Raw genomic sequence first — 14,770 nt, 5'->3', positions numbered from 1 at the left:
ATGAAAGAGATTAGGAGCAGACGGGTATCTCTGGTCCATCTGAGCAAAGTGACTCAAATGACACATATTTAAGTCCTGATTGAAGAAAGTGCATATGCATTTGCTGAAGTCTCCCGGAAGCCAATGAGATTGAAAGCGTAGTGTGGTAGGCTTTGAAGGGCTTTGAAAGAGGAGACAATAGTCAAAGCAAAACAAAAGAGCAAGCCATCAAAGGATGTAAAGCAAAATGACAGGAACAAAGTGACAAGCTAGAAAAATGCTCTTTGCTCCCACATTCTGAATGGCTGTGAAATCAGCTTTGTACTCATTAGAGCCAATGTAAAGGAACTTGCTGTAAATGAAAATGAATGGCTTAGAGGCTGGTGTTTTGAGTTCAGACATGTAGGTGAGTGGCAGGAAGCACAAGGAAATGCCAAACTCTTGGAGCCATTGTGCAGGAGGAAGAAACAGGAGTCAGAGGTGGCCTAGAGGCAAAAAAAATTACAGTGAGGTTGGAGGAAACTGAGGATTGCCTCAGGTTGCAGACTTGAGTAACCAACAAGACGTTCTCCACTTCTGCAAAATTTGGCACCCTTGGCCACCTTCAGTCCATGGCCAGGTTCCTGTGAGAAGCTATCAGAGAGGCAGGTTGCCGTTTCCATGTGGGTGGAGGGAATCAGGTCTGAACTAGGTCGGTCTTGAGTGAAATGTGGGAAAGATCTAGCAGAGAGAAATCCCAGAGGTAACTGATACAGAAGATTGCATACAGCTTAGCTGTGAAGGGAAGAGGAAGATGGAATGAGAGTTACAGGCACAAGTGGGATTTTGAGAGAGGCAGGCTGGGTTTCTGAGGAAAAAGAGCAGGAGGAAGAGAGACAGGGCAAGAAGAGTGGCTATGATGGTTGAGAAGATGGTTGTGGGGGAGTGAGGTAAATAGAGGGGAAGAGCATATGAAACGTTAGGAGCAGGGAAGGTTTTGTAGATGGGAGGTTCTTGTTTTAAAAACAAATTCTTGTTTTGGCTATTTTCTCTAGGAAGAATTCAACAAGGTTGTACGCAGAAAAAAGATTCAGAGATAGAAAGTAATTATCATATGCATTAATATACAACAGAAATAATGTACAATAACTACAAGGGAAATTAAGTAATAACTATTACTAGTAATACTAAACAGATATCAAACTTTGGTTAAGGTTTGTTTCATACTATATTTCTTTTTGTTATTATATATGTAAAGGGCTCTGTCCTGAAAAAATAGTATTAATTCTTTATATTTTGTCTTAAATTAGATAGTATCAGACAACAAGAGCAAAGGAGGAGGAAGTACCTATAGGGTCTTCTCAGGATAGCCTTAATGATTTCAGTGTTTTATTTGAGAAAACAGCAAAAAGCATCTTTTTTGTGTTGCATAGTGGCCACAGCAGTCATTGTGCCTCAGAGTCTGGCATAGCATCTGAATAGCTATGGGGTCATCCAACAAGAGTGAATGCAGTCTCCACTGCTCAGCCCCTAGCCTGATTACCACAAAACACACTTCTTTTGCTTGATTTGCTTTAGCTGCCCAGTTGCATGCACACAACGTGGTTCCTAAACCATTCCCCTGAGCTATAGCAACCTGCCAACGTTTGCTAAAAGTTTATTGCTAGCCTGGGTTTTGTTCCAGTGACTTTTGTGGACATGAGATGTGCTGGCATGTGAGCCCTGCTCGTTTTGTATGTGATACTACAGAGCAGTAGAGGATGAGGCTTCCCCACACTTCTGTTCTTCTGTAGGATGTGGAGACACCACTGCTGGGGGTGAGAAGGTAGATTTTTCCCTTACCTCTTATAACAGGAGAATTAAATCAATTATAATGTTATTGCTTTCTTTTTTGATGCTAGCAGTTATACACCAGACCAAGAAACGAAGTCAGTTCTTGTAGGCCACCAAGCAAAAACTGCAGGATATTTTGTTGGTGAACAGCTTTATATCTGTCTCAGTCATCAAAATACTTGTAGTGCAGTAGACATAACTGCATAGTAAAGGAATGTATGCTCGGCAACATTGCCATTGGCAGGACATAAACACCTTAGACTTTATCAGCATTCTGGGAGATGTTTATTACTTGAGTCTTACCAAGGTCTTATCACAGAAGAAAAAATACAGAAATTGGAAGGTAGGTATTTTGCTTATTGGCAGAGACAGGCATGGTAAGATTCAATCATTATAAATGCAGACGTTTTGATCTGTGAAGGTATGACAAATCAACCATTTATAACACAGAGATTCGTAGGTGCATAAGATCAAAGAGGATCAGGGTGCTCATTTAGTCTGACTTTTTCTATAATACCATCAGAGGACTTTCCTGTACTTAAGCCCATGCACGTCCAGTGGTGGGTCTTCAGCAGGTCTTCTGGGAAAACTATATGAACAAAGCATCAGCTCAGCAGTGCCAGAGAGTCCTTCACCAACCGGAATGCAGTGCTCTTCTGTTGAAGCTAGGAGCCTTGTTTCTATCTGAATTTCTCTAGCTTTACCTCTAGCTTTAGTCCATGTAATTGGTATTAGGTAGCTGTAATCGGTTTAGCAGTAGGTTCTTGCAATGTCCCTTATCTCTATATCAAAGAGCATCTATTATCAATTTACGTATATGTTAATATCACTGATCAAGTCATCCTGCAAGTACTGGTCTTTTAAGCTCACTTTTGTTGTTGTGCATGTGTAGCACTGAAGTCTTTGTGATTTTCCTCTTTCTGCCTGAAGTATGGATCCCAAAGCTGGGGGTCATGTTCCATTAACCATTGATTCAGGGTTAGACAGAGAAACATTATAACCTCACAAATTTTGCTTGGACAAATACATATTGCTTTAGCTGCTTTAATACCAACAACCGCCGTGGAACTTGTCAGCCAGTGTTTGCCCACCATAAACTTCAAACTATCTTCAGTCAGTGTTTCTCAAAGCACAGTCTTCATTTTAATCACTTTCCACATGTGTGGCCTTGTATGTGGTTGCTTTAAAATAGATGATCTTTGTGTCTAGGCCATCTGGTGATAGAGAAGCAGGTCAGTGGTACAGAGCAATCATCTTTATTTACTGTGTCTGTAGTCATTTGTCATTGACAAACTTCATCACTCTGTATTTGTTTCCAGGCATTGATAGACAAAAGGATTCTACTTCTCCATTCACATAAATGTTTCCACCAGGTTCAGCAATACTGGTCAGGACTAATTGTTGTGTTAAACGAGCTATTCCACTTCTTGTTTATTACTTGGATTCATAACATTAGAGTCTGCACAATTAAAGAATCTCTTCTCTTTGAGTCCCTTGGTACCTTGATTAATTTTAATCTTGACATCTTGATTTCTGGCTAAATGAGTGCTCATTTTCACCCTTGTCTTTTGTCATTAGCTTAATACCCTCCTGAATACTTTAGCCTGTCTCCTGAAAGACTTATTCCCTTCCACTGAAATAACAGCCAACCGCGTTGTACGCTCACTTTTCTGTGTAGAAGACAGACCTGCTCTGCTGAAAATTGAGATGCTGCCTCTTGTACTTAAATGATAATTTCTGGAATCACATGCGGCATTATAACTTGTGTCGCACCTTGTAGAAATAAGCGCTGTTCCATTCAGAGTATTCATTTCATTTTCCCTTGTATGAAATTCCTTGCAAGGAGTCTTGGTGGTTTTAAGATCTATCTTCACCGATACATTCAGTCTGCTTGCGGACTAGGCTGTGTTCATGGGTATGTCCCTTATAGGTCTGCTCTCTCCTACTAGATTGATTGTCAGTATTTCAACAGTTTGGGGGTTTGCAAATGCTCACAATTGACTCCCAGTTACTGGTGAGTGTGAGGCCAGTCTGGATGACCTCCAGAGGTCCCCTCCAACGCCAAATACTTCATGATCCTGTCAGAAACTTTTATCCCAGTCCCATCTGGAGGAGTTTTCTCCATTCTCTGGTTTATGAACTGCCAACCATTTTATGTGGTCTGCATCCTGCCTTCAGCTGGCAACTGTAGTCTTATAAAGACAATATGTGTTTCTACCCAGTGTGGAATAGCAGCTTGTGTGGTGTATGTGTTCAGTAGAGGAAAATGAGCCAATTGAAGTGTTGCTTTTTTGTTTTTAATTACATCCTTGTTTCCTTCCCAGGCTTCTCTCTTCTACATACTTACACGTGTGCCTCTGGAGGGAAGATTCAATAGGCTGGTGAAGTGAACTGGAATGTTTAAAAATAAACTGAAATTTTCTAATGGAACGTGTTCTGAAAGAACCCAGTTGCTATAGGGATTTTTGCAAGGATGCAATCCTTTCTCTTTCATTTCTCAAAATAGAGGTTTTACATTCCTTGAGCCAAATGAGACTGTTCTTATCTGAGCTTTGGAGACTGTTCAATGTCATCTAGATGGACTAGTTACTACAAGACAATATTACTCATCCTACCCGTACATAAAGCAAACCCATTAAGCTTCACTGCTTATGGTTTGTATTCAGGGTTTCATTCATGAGAGTTGAAAGTGCCCAAACTACTGCAGCATGGAAGTGAATCCCTGAGAAGATCTTCAGTCACCATCAGCCAACAAAACATTCACTTCCACCATCGCAAAAACTATTTCCAATCTGTCTGATTTAAAGGCATCTCCTTTTATTTTGGTCAAACCTCCTGCATCCACCTTCGCCCACTCTTTGGAACCTGCATGAACGTCTCTGTTTGGAGGCAGAGTTCCTGTTCCACTTGTAATATCCACAATTCATTTTCTTTATATCTTTTACTTGTAAACCTGCTGAAAAGTCAATAGGTTAATTATTACTAATACAGAATTAGAGTCTAATTTTGTTGTAAATAGTTTAACTGCTAGTCCCCCAACCTGGCTTTAATATAATCCTTGTTCAGCTGCTACCCACCCTGGTAAATCTGCCAGGAGCCATAGATGGTTTATCTGACGTGTTAGTTATTAACAGTTTCTGCTCTTGTTAGAGCATGAAGACTTGATCAAGTTCTTTCTGTTTTGCTTTTATTCCTCTTTTTTTTTTTTTCTTTTTTTTTTCTTTTTTTTTTTTTTATATTCTTATATCTAAAGTATTTTTTTGAGGGGGGGGGGGGCAATCCCTCACCCCCCCCCACCCCCCCCAAAAAAAAAAAAGGAAAATTCCATTGCAGGAAATTGTGTTTTTTATGAAAATCCAAAGAAAATTTCATACTTAGACAACTCTTTTGCCAAAATTCTCTCTCCATAACAACAACAACAAAGCAAACAAAAGAAAAAGCAAGTGAAGATTCATGGACCAGTTCTAATGGTGACGCATCACTTTTGAGCAATTTTTGTTTACCTGGTGGCATCCTCCCATATTTTTGCAGCAAGTTAACACAAAGTCTGAATGCAGGAGTGTCTTGATTATCTTCTTTGACGGTTTTTCGCATGTTGGAATTCGCATAATAAAACATTTCTCATGATAAGACACGTAGGATTGGCTTTGAAAAAGTACAAGCATGACTTTGTTTTCCTGATCCACCACAAAAGGCTCATCCCTCCAGCCCCCACTCCTCCATCTTCTCAGCTCTTCCAAAGTGAGAAACAAAGATAACTTCTGAGAGAGAGAGAGAGGAAAGTCATGTACCCCAGCCTGCATGTCTCAGCATGGACCAGTGCCGAATCTGTGTCTGGCTTTGAGCTTTTATGTCTGCTTGTATGTTTTGATGATGTATTATAATTGTTTTTAACCCAGCACCTGAATGATAATTTCTGTTAAAGGCTCCAAGGTTGGCAACTTGAAAACCTACTTGAAGTGGGGAAATGATTCAAGTTTATCTGATACTTTTTAAATTGGTCTTATTTGTAAGGAAGCGGCAACATTAAAGTGACATTAGTGTTCATGAAAAACACCAAATCAGCAGGCTAAACCCAAAGAAGCTTTGAGTTCCTTTCTTCAGCACCATCTCCTATCCAGTAACCACAACCCATAAAGTAAATGGGCTTTAGAAAGGCGAAGAACATTTATGTTTTAATTCTGTGGCCTGTCTGTTGGCATCTGGCACCCTGGAGTGTCCCTGGATAACCTGGCCTCTGGCTGTCATTCCTGAAAAGCACAAGGCTCCTGTAGGTCCTGTGCCACATCTGCCAGCCCCACACAAGACCGAGGGTGCTGGGTGCAGTTGTGCAGATCCCTGCTTTACACCCTTGCTGCTCAGGGATCACTTGATGTCTGGTACCAGGTGGAAAGCCTCCAAAGAGCACCCCGCTGGCAAATGCTAGCTCTGGAGGGGGTAGCCAGACACCTTGCAGGTGGTGATAGTTTCTGACTACCCCCCGTAACTCCGCTGGTGTTGTCTGATAGAAGTGGAAGGCTGTTGTGATTGCTGCAAGGAGGGCAGCAGTTGGGACTCTTTCTCAGGTGCATCTCAGAGTGTTTTCCAGCATACACCCTGCACCACAGGAGGCAGCAAGTATATCCTTGCATCTAGTTACTCCAACTAGTAAGGGTGATAGAGCACACTGGAAGGCTGCATTCCTCAGGGCTGCTTGCAGGGTATATTTCTGTCATAAGAGATTATTGTATTTCTCCGTTTTGCTTCCTTGCAATTTACCTGAGTATTTTCTGCCTCTCTCCCCTCTGTGCTATGCCTCCCTTCCATGCTAGACACCATGTCATGACCTGCCCTGCCCCAGCAGGTCTATGTGTCTTCATCTCCTTTGATACCAGCTCTGTTCATAGTCTTTCTTCTTCTTTCCCATGCCACTCTTTTCTGTCTTTCTGCACATAATTTGCCTGCTTCTTGCCTGTCACTCATATTCTCAATATTCAGTCATATTCTTTGGTAAAGTCTTATGTGCTCTAGTCTCTAAGGTCATCATTCTTTCCCTTTATTTATGCTGCTTCTGTCTCCCATGCTCTTCTTCATCTTCAGGAACCCCCTACTCTTTCTACACCCAACCAGTCATCTGTGCAAACATCCCTTTATCTCTCAAGCTTCCTTCCCATTGTGCATTTTTCCATACTTTGTCTCGTTCTTTTTCCCCATCTCTCTGGCAGAGTTGTGCCCGCTGGTGCCTGGAATATCCCCGGCTGTTCTGGAATTGATTGGAGGTGATATTCTGAGGTTATTGTGTTACAGGGAAATGCTGCCAAGCACCAGGCAGTCCCAGCTGCACTTTGACCTCTCACAGCAAGGCAAGAGAGGCTTCTTCCCCATGCCTTTGGTTTGCTGTTGCCATATGGAAAAGGCAGATGGTGTTGATCAGGAAGTTAATCTAGAAGCGTATCCGTTTCTTGCCGTATGCGTAAGATTTGTTCATTAAACTTAGAACTCTAATTTAAAGCCAATTAACAGAGTGATTTGAAGAGACTTGTTGTTTTTGAAGTTCAAAAGAGATGCTAAGTCTCTGATTTCAGTCTTTGTACATTCCAGAGCCTGTATAACTATTGCAGTGTTGCCAACTCTCCTGGTGTTTTTTTTGTTTTGTGTTTTTTTTTTTTTTTTTTTTTTGTCTCTTTTATTCTATTTTTCCACTTTTTGGAGTGATAGGATTTTTGCCACGGGCTGGAACCATTTGGTGAAGCCTTATGAACCCCCAGGTTTCTGCCCAGTTTTGGCTTTACATTTGGAGGAGGGTGGGCAGAACTTGTTTGTCCTTCTATCCCCTCTGCTGAAAGCCAGCACAGCTCCCTCCTTCCTCCCTTTGGCATCCCAGTATTGTTTCCTCTAAAAGTAGGAGCTGGGGAAGGAGGCAGAAAGAGGGAAGAAGCCCTGAGCTGCTCTGTGCCCTCGTAATACCTCTTCTGTCAGTGTGGGGTCATCTTTGCTTCCTGTCCTCCCTCCCCACAGCATCTCCCAGGAGGAGACTGGGACTCCCCACAAAGCTTTCTCAAGCTTGGAACGGGCATCAGGGGCCTCCAGGAGGGCTGCTATTGCTCTGCGTGTGCACACCCCAGCATACAGCACCAATTTCCATGTGTTACCAACCCCCTGAGATTGGCCCAAGGAGGTAATTCCTAATAAATGTCAAGATTGGAAACGTGGTGTCAGGAGGACCTTGAAAGTGGTTAGTTCTGCAGTAATAATTATGCTGCTTTTACCTGAGACTGATATTCTGTAAACACTTGTAGATCCTTCAGCAACAGACAGTGTGTTTGGATAGTCCCGACGTTTAGTAGTGGCATGTGGACAGAGAAAACTTTCTTTAGTAATTTGAAGCTGTTGCTGATATAAAAGAAAACAGAGGGGTCAAGTTTTGCTCTGGTGTAGAGCCTATGACTTCACTGGGTTAACTGCTGCTACTTCTGTGTAACCAAGAACATAATTTGCCTCAAACCCTGGGAGACTGAAAAGGATCACAGCAGCCTCTGTATTAAGCCAGTGTTCAAAACAGTTGGCTCACGTTGAATTTCATAAGCAGAGCATGTATCCAGAAGATTTTAGCTGTATGATACTGTCCACTGCAAAAGAAGAGATGGCAGGAGCATCTCTTTGCTTGTACCAACTGAAATGGCACGGCACACCTGGGAAAGCTGCCAGAAGCTGAGTTATATCGGCCATGGGGGACAGTGGGGCAGAACCTGTGGATGTGCGAGGACAAACCTGGGCAGGACCCTACGAGGGCTGTCCCAGCTCCCATAGCTCATGCTAGGAGCTGGCCATGCCGTGGTAGCTGTGGTGCTGGTGTTAGCATCAGGCACACCCCGACACTGTCCTGCGGTGGGTGCCAGTGAGGGTCACCCCAGTGCTGGTACTGAATATTTAGGGAGGAATGGCCAAAAGCGGTGACTCGTGTTTGGCCGATCAGCCCGGTGGGGGAAGTGTCTGCTTTCTGCTCCGTCCAGGTTGAGGAGAAGGGGGTTTCCTGGTGAAATAGAAATCCTGAAGAAGAAAATGTCTTTTCAAGAAAAAGGTGTGCAGGGGGTATTTCTGATGAGTATCTGTTTATTCCCGAAGTTGCTGGCAGTCCTTTCAGGCTGATGCCCTCCAAAAGACACAGGCATTTTGGGACAGCTCTGTTGACCATTCCTCAAGCACTTAGCAGGAGGGATTGTTTTATTAGGAGAGTTTATGGCTTCTTGTTTTCCCTCAAAGGCAAATGTGACTTTGTTGTTTTTAATTCTATTGGGATTTCTCCCTTTTAATATACAACACAGCTGTTAAAATAGCTGGGGTTGTCTAGGGCAAATCATATAGCACTTTCCTTGTTCAGATCTCAGATGGCTGCCTTTTTAGTGTCGCTGCAGAATTATATTACAGGGCATATGAATAGTGCTGGTATTAGTGTCAAAATCAATTACCCAACCCTCCTCCTGCAGAGAAAGCTACAAACCTTAGGAACAATCTGAGTAATCCATTTTGGGTTTCTAATTCTGAGTAATGATGGAGGGCAGGGACTTGTGCTTGAATAAGTGCACAGGGTCTTTCTCTGTATAGTCACTCCTAAATGCATGCTCTTTACAGGAAAAAGCAAGCTCCCTGTGAAACCCTTTTTCATGCCAAATGGCTCACTGCTAAGATTAATCTGTCATTGAATTTATAAATTCTGTGTGGCACAGAGCAGCAAAAAAAGTTTAGCATTGAACAGAAAGCAAACTATGCATTGCTTAAAAAATGAATGTAGTGCTCCTGGATGGTGTGGATTGACTGCCTCCATCAATATATCTTCTCATACTAGTAATAAAAATACTTCCATAACCTTGTGCCTCCGAGGATCTCAAAGCACTTTGCCATATTTGCAAAGTGGTATTTCTTATTTTATGACCATGGAAACCAGTTGTGAGAGAGGTTAAGCTTTTTGCCCAGAGACATAGAGGGGATGGTAGCAGAGCCGGGACAGGGACCTAAATCTCCAGAACTTCATTGCTGTGTCCTGGTCACACACGGCTGATCAGGGGGTTGGTGGTCACTGTGTCTCAGCCCTCACCTGTGGAGCCTGGGGAGGTGTGAGGTGGCGGTGGCATTGGGGCTCCCTCACTGTGGGTAGAGGTGCTGAGTGGGGCAGGATCTGTCCGGAAGGATGCTCGTGTCCTCCTGGGCTGGGGTGGTCAGCTCTGGACATGGGTGGCTGTTGGGGGAGAGCTGCTTTTGGCCACTGCTGCTCTGGGAGAAGCTCCCGTAGTTGGAGCCTCCAGCCAGCTCTTCCCCAAGCACCTTTACACAGCAAAAATAATTAGAGACTTATTATCCTAAATCCTCTAAGATTAGAGTTGTTGCATTCCTTTTTTTTTTTTTTTTTTTTTTTTTTTTTCTAATCCAGTATTTGAGAAGGATTTACCTGTTTAATACAATTCATTTATTTGAATCACTTTATTTTATTTTTTTGTTCCTAACTCATTTGAAAGGAAAGCGTACAGCTGCAAAGGCCAGATTTTTTAATACGGGACTGATCTCTTGTCAGATTTTGGTTGGGTAAATGACACATCTGAAAAACTGGGTCCCTAGTGATGTGTCTGTGGCAGGGATTTAGAGATCTCACATCAGGCACCATTCTGGAAAAGAAAACATGGCTCTAATCTGCATGCTTTGCAGGCGAGCGTTTTCTGATTCCAGCCTGTCCCCTCCCCTCCCGTGGCTGTGGGGTTTTGCAGCCCTCAGCCCCCCAAGGACACCTCCTGCCAGGGTCAGGGCAGCCCTGGGGGTGCGCGGGCGAGCGTCTGGTTTCAAACACGGGTACCAAGCCTTGAAAGGGGGGACTAAGGAGAAACAGGTGGGGGCTCGTCATGTAGCCTCCGAGGTTTATTTGCTTAGCGAACAGAAGCCCAGGCTGTCAGACCGAGGTCAAATACTCCTCCAGTTTGAGTGTATTTTCTTCATACGTGGTCTGTAACCCAACCTGGTTTCTGGATTAAATGCCCTGGCCCCAAGAATCCATCCTGTGTTTGCCACTGAGCCCTGCACACGCTGGGACAGGACCTCAGGGGCCACCTCGGCATTTGCTAGAGCATCGCTGAAGCCTGTAATTGTGTGTCTCATCCTTTCCAATGTGAGCCGGGCTGTTTAAAGCCTCAAACTGGGTCCACAGATGCATCACCCAGTGGTGCCAGTACCAGGAGCTGTGCCTGAAGGCTTCTGGGGCAAGATGCTTGGTGGACACCATCCTGCTGGAGCCTGGGCAGCAGCAGTGATGCTGGAGGGCTGTGTCCAGCCTGCGCAGGTCCCTCCAGGGTGCCAGCGAGGACAGCAGTGTATTTATGGGAGATGGAAATGTTTTAAGGGACTGGTGCTGATGCCCCACTTGGTCCAGTAGAGCCAAGCAGCCATTGCAGCTCATCGCACGGTGGGGAAGGGAGGGCTGGGCTTTTTACTTGTCCATCCCGAAGTTACAGCATGAGAACTGCCCAAAAAACACTACAACAGACAGGGGGGAAGGGAAAAAAAGAAAGCAACAACAGAATGAAGTGCTTGCACCAGGGTCGTAGATAGCTAAGCCGCAGAAGTTACAGATCAGGAGTGCCTAGAGTTTTTACACATTTTGAAGTTTTTAGGAGTGTTAACTTTTTAACCTGGGATGCTCAGGAGTCGGTCCAGGATGGAGGGAGGGAGGTTTGAGTTGAAACAATGGCAGGAAAGCTGCCGGCACACTCTTTGGTTTCCCGGGCGTCTTTTGGCTGATCCAGTAAACTCCTGTAAGGGAAATAGCCAGGATGCTCCTGAATATCTCAGGAGCTGAAAAATTTGCATCTGAAAAATTGTAGATCCACAGTAAAAATAGAAGGGAAAGGAGGAATTAGCCGTGGGTTTTCCCAGGACCAGCCTGAGGCTGGGAGTGCCAGGTAACTGTGGGTTCTGTGAAAACAGGTGTCACCTGGAGACATTTGAAATAAAACAAGATAAATTTGTGACAAAGAAAAAATGATGAAGCCAGCAACAGGTTGGGAGCTGTGATTTTTCATAGCCATAAGCTTTTAAAAAATTGTTTGTGCTTTAATGTCTTCTGTTTTGTGGAGCTTTCACCAGCACTTGCTTTGTTATTTGTAGTGGGGGTAAAGCTGCAGCTGATTTTCCCATATGACTGGTCAGGGGAGAAGAATTAACTTAGGAGGAGGGGAATTGGTTGATGTTCATCCTCACCTCCTACAGACCTGCTGTGGCTTACCCATACTCACCGCCGAAAAGGGCTGGGCAGGGCACAGGGTCAGCGCTAGCATACAGAGCAAGCACAGACTGGGAAAATAAACAAACAAAAACAACTAAAATGTGCTTTTATGTGTTACCAGTACTGGAAAGTTTTTGACTGACTTTTTTTTTTTATTATTATTATTATGGTGGACTAGGTCATATACAGGATCGACAAATCGGTTTTATACATACTGAATTTCTGCATCTCACCTGTCCCTCAGTTCTGCAAAGCCCTTTGGACCCATCTACTTTGTTACACAGCCCAAGTCTAAGAGAGGCTATAAAGTGTTTTTGTCCTGATCCTTTTAGGCCTTCAGCTTCTTGAAGCCACCTTTGCAGGGCTGTGTCCTTTCTGCCTGTAATTGCTGTACTGGCTGTGTCTCTGCAGTCAGAAACCCAGCACATCTTTGCTGCTCACAGTTTACTTTCTGAGCTCTGTCGAGCACTGGCTGTTTCCTTGTGGAGCTGATTTTGCCTGTTACTGTGAGTGACCAGAATCTGGTTTTCTTTTACGTCCTATAGGGTTGCTGAGCTGGAAGATGCATGCCTAAGATGGAAACTTCTGCTTCGACTGCTGCTGGGAAAAAAGAAGGAAAAGGTGCAGTTCTGGAGGGGAATGGCTTTACAGAGACTGGGAAGAAACCCACTCCTTTAGCAGCTGCAGGAGCAGCAGTGGCACAAGGAGGTACTTTATGTTTTCCACACTTTGAAAGCAGCAGGGGTGTTTTTCATTAGACTGTAAGAATTTAATAAGCGCGGTGGCATCTGTCCTCCTGTGAACACTGAGTTTATTGGGGTTCTCGGCCATCGGAGGTCACAGGAGTGGGAAGCTGTGTCACTGCGTGGTGTCTGCACATCACCGCACCGTGACAAGTCACCGCCAGTCCTCATGAACTGGTCTGGGGCTGGGGAGGTGAGATGTGCCTACTGGGGAGGAGAGCTGAGGCAGCACATCGCCACGGGCCTCCAGCAGACCAACGCTGCACGGTGGAAGCGGCACGGTGCTGGCTGCTCCTCCACAGAGGGGTTAAAACATGGCTGGCCCTGTTATCGTGGTCGGGAACGGTGTCATGTGCCGGCTGTGATCCTGCTAATGAGCTAAACAGGCTGCGTTGTCTTCGGCTGTCGCTGCTGGGATTTTGTGGCTGGGGAGGAATTTGGGATAGTCCATCCAAGGTGGTTCACAGAGATAAAGACCATTCCGTCTGTGTTGTTACATCAGAAATAGTTGAGGTCTTGACTCCTGTTTCTATCAGTATTTTTGGTGAGGTTGTGGTCCTGCTGGTCCGTCAGGATGCTGCCATGGATGGGTTGCAGGGTCAGTTTTGGTGGGTGTAACATTGGTGTGGAGGGGACATGCAAGTACATTGTCTCCTCCTCCTCCCACCCGCCTGTGTGGAACAGGCAACATACTACCCCAAAAAGTGCATCCCTCACTGACACACGTGTATGGGGCTGGTGGCTCTCCAGGGTGGTGCCAGGGCCCTTTGTGGTGGCTCCAGCTGTGGGTGAGGCTGTGCCCACCAGGGAGGCACCTCGCAGCTCTTGTGGGGGACCAGGACAGGGCGTCCCTTCTGGGCAGGGTGTGAGGAGACAAACTTAGAAGGGGCTGCACAGCTCGGATGTGACAAGGGACATCCCAGCTGTGTAAACTTTGCAGAAAGCTTTTTTGTTGTTGTTTAAAATATAACATTGCTAGCCAGATTCTACCCCAAAATGAACCCTTCTCCACCCCTTCCTTCACCGCTTGGTGGTTTCTCACCACCCTGGAGAGCCGGATGATGCCTCTGCAGGCTCCTCTGTCTCTTACACAGCTTGTCTGGAGAGTTTGTGTTTTTTGTTGGCAGAGCTGGGAAGATAGATCCTGGCCCAAATTGCTTAAATCTGCTTTATCTATCCTTTCTTTCAACACCTTGGTTACCCAGTTCTGATTTCCACTTTGTCCTGGGAAGATTCCAATGTACAGAATAAGGAAGCAGCTGCTAGAACATATTCTAGCAGATCAGTTCATGACTTTGATAAACTTTCATAGCCAAAGGGAAAATTTTTCTGAAAAAGACCTAGAAAATGCCTTGCACAGAATTGGTTGGAAAGTCACAATTTCATACTATTGAGTGGGTTTTGAGCTACCTTCTTCATGAGCACTATGCAGAGTGACAGAAAGCAGAGCTTGCTGGGCTGTAGAAATAGGGGAAAGGCAGAAATGTTGACACATTGAAGTTTGCCACCCCCTGCAGACTTTGATCCCTGTTAAAGAAGTGACGCTGTAGAAACCAGCGGCAGCCCACTCTTGGCTTCATCTAAGTGACTGGCAGGTTCAAAGGTTTGATAGGTGCCAATGAAGTCCAAGCATGTGCTAAAATTCAAAGCCCACATACATGCTGTTGCTAATAAACACCTTCTCTCCACCTGGCACGTACCCTGGGAGTGCCTCCACTGAGGAAGCAGCCTCCGTGTTTCCTGGGATGTGATGGAAATCAGGCCCCCCCCCAAGCTGGGGTGTCCATGGGCCCTTTTGGTTCCCCCAGGGTCTGGGTTGTTTTTTTATGTGTCCAGCTTTATGCGTCGCGTTAGCAGTGTGCTCTCGCCTTTGGAAAGAATGATTTACAGGCTCCATATTTCCACTTTTATTAAGAGGAAGTGGAGAAGTGAGCGGAGGATTGTTTGAAGATGTCAGGAGAAGCATGATGAAAGCATTGTGTAATGAGAT

General features: G+C 44.8%; 1 protein-coding gene across 2 annotated transcripts in view; it reads left to right on the top strand.

Annotated features, from left to right (window-relative positions):
• Window positions 1-12,603: 12,603 nt before the first annotated feature.
• The window catches only part of GLI2 (GLI family zinc finger 2), a gene marked incomplete at both ends in the record, with an annotated part of 135,865 nt that continues 133,698 nt past the window's right edge, over window positions 12,604-14,770 (top strand). Inside the window, one exon of one of the 2 annotated variants that reach the window (XM_084288954.1) lies at window positions 12,604-12,745. In XM_084288954.1, the coding sequence (XP_084145080.1) occupies window positions 12,604-12,745 (142 nt within the window). The remainder of the gene's footprint in view (window positions 12,746-14,770) is intronic. The other variant, XM_084288955.1, reaches the window with a different exon arrangement.

Source organism: Netta rufina (assembly GCF_964035555.1).
Source record: "Netta rufina genome assembly, chromosome: 6".
Lineage (NCBI taxonomy): Eukaryota > Metazoa > Chordata > Aves > Anseriformes > Anatidae > Netta > Netta rufina.
Note: the sequence above shows the minus strand (reverse complement) of the source record. Positions and strands in the feature narration are given on the sequence as shown.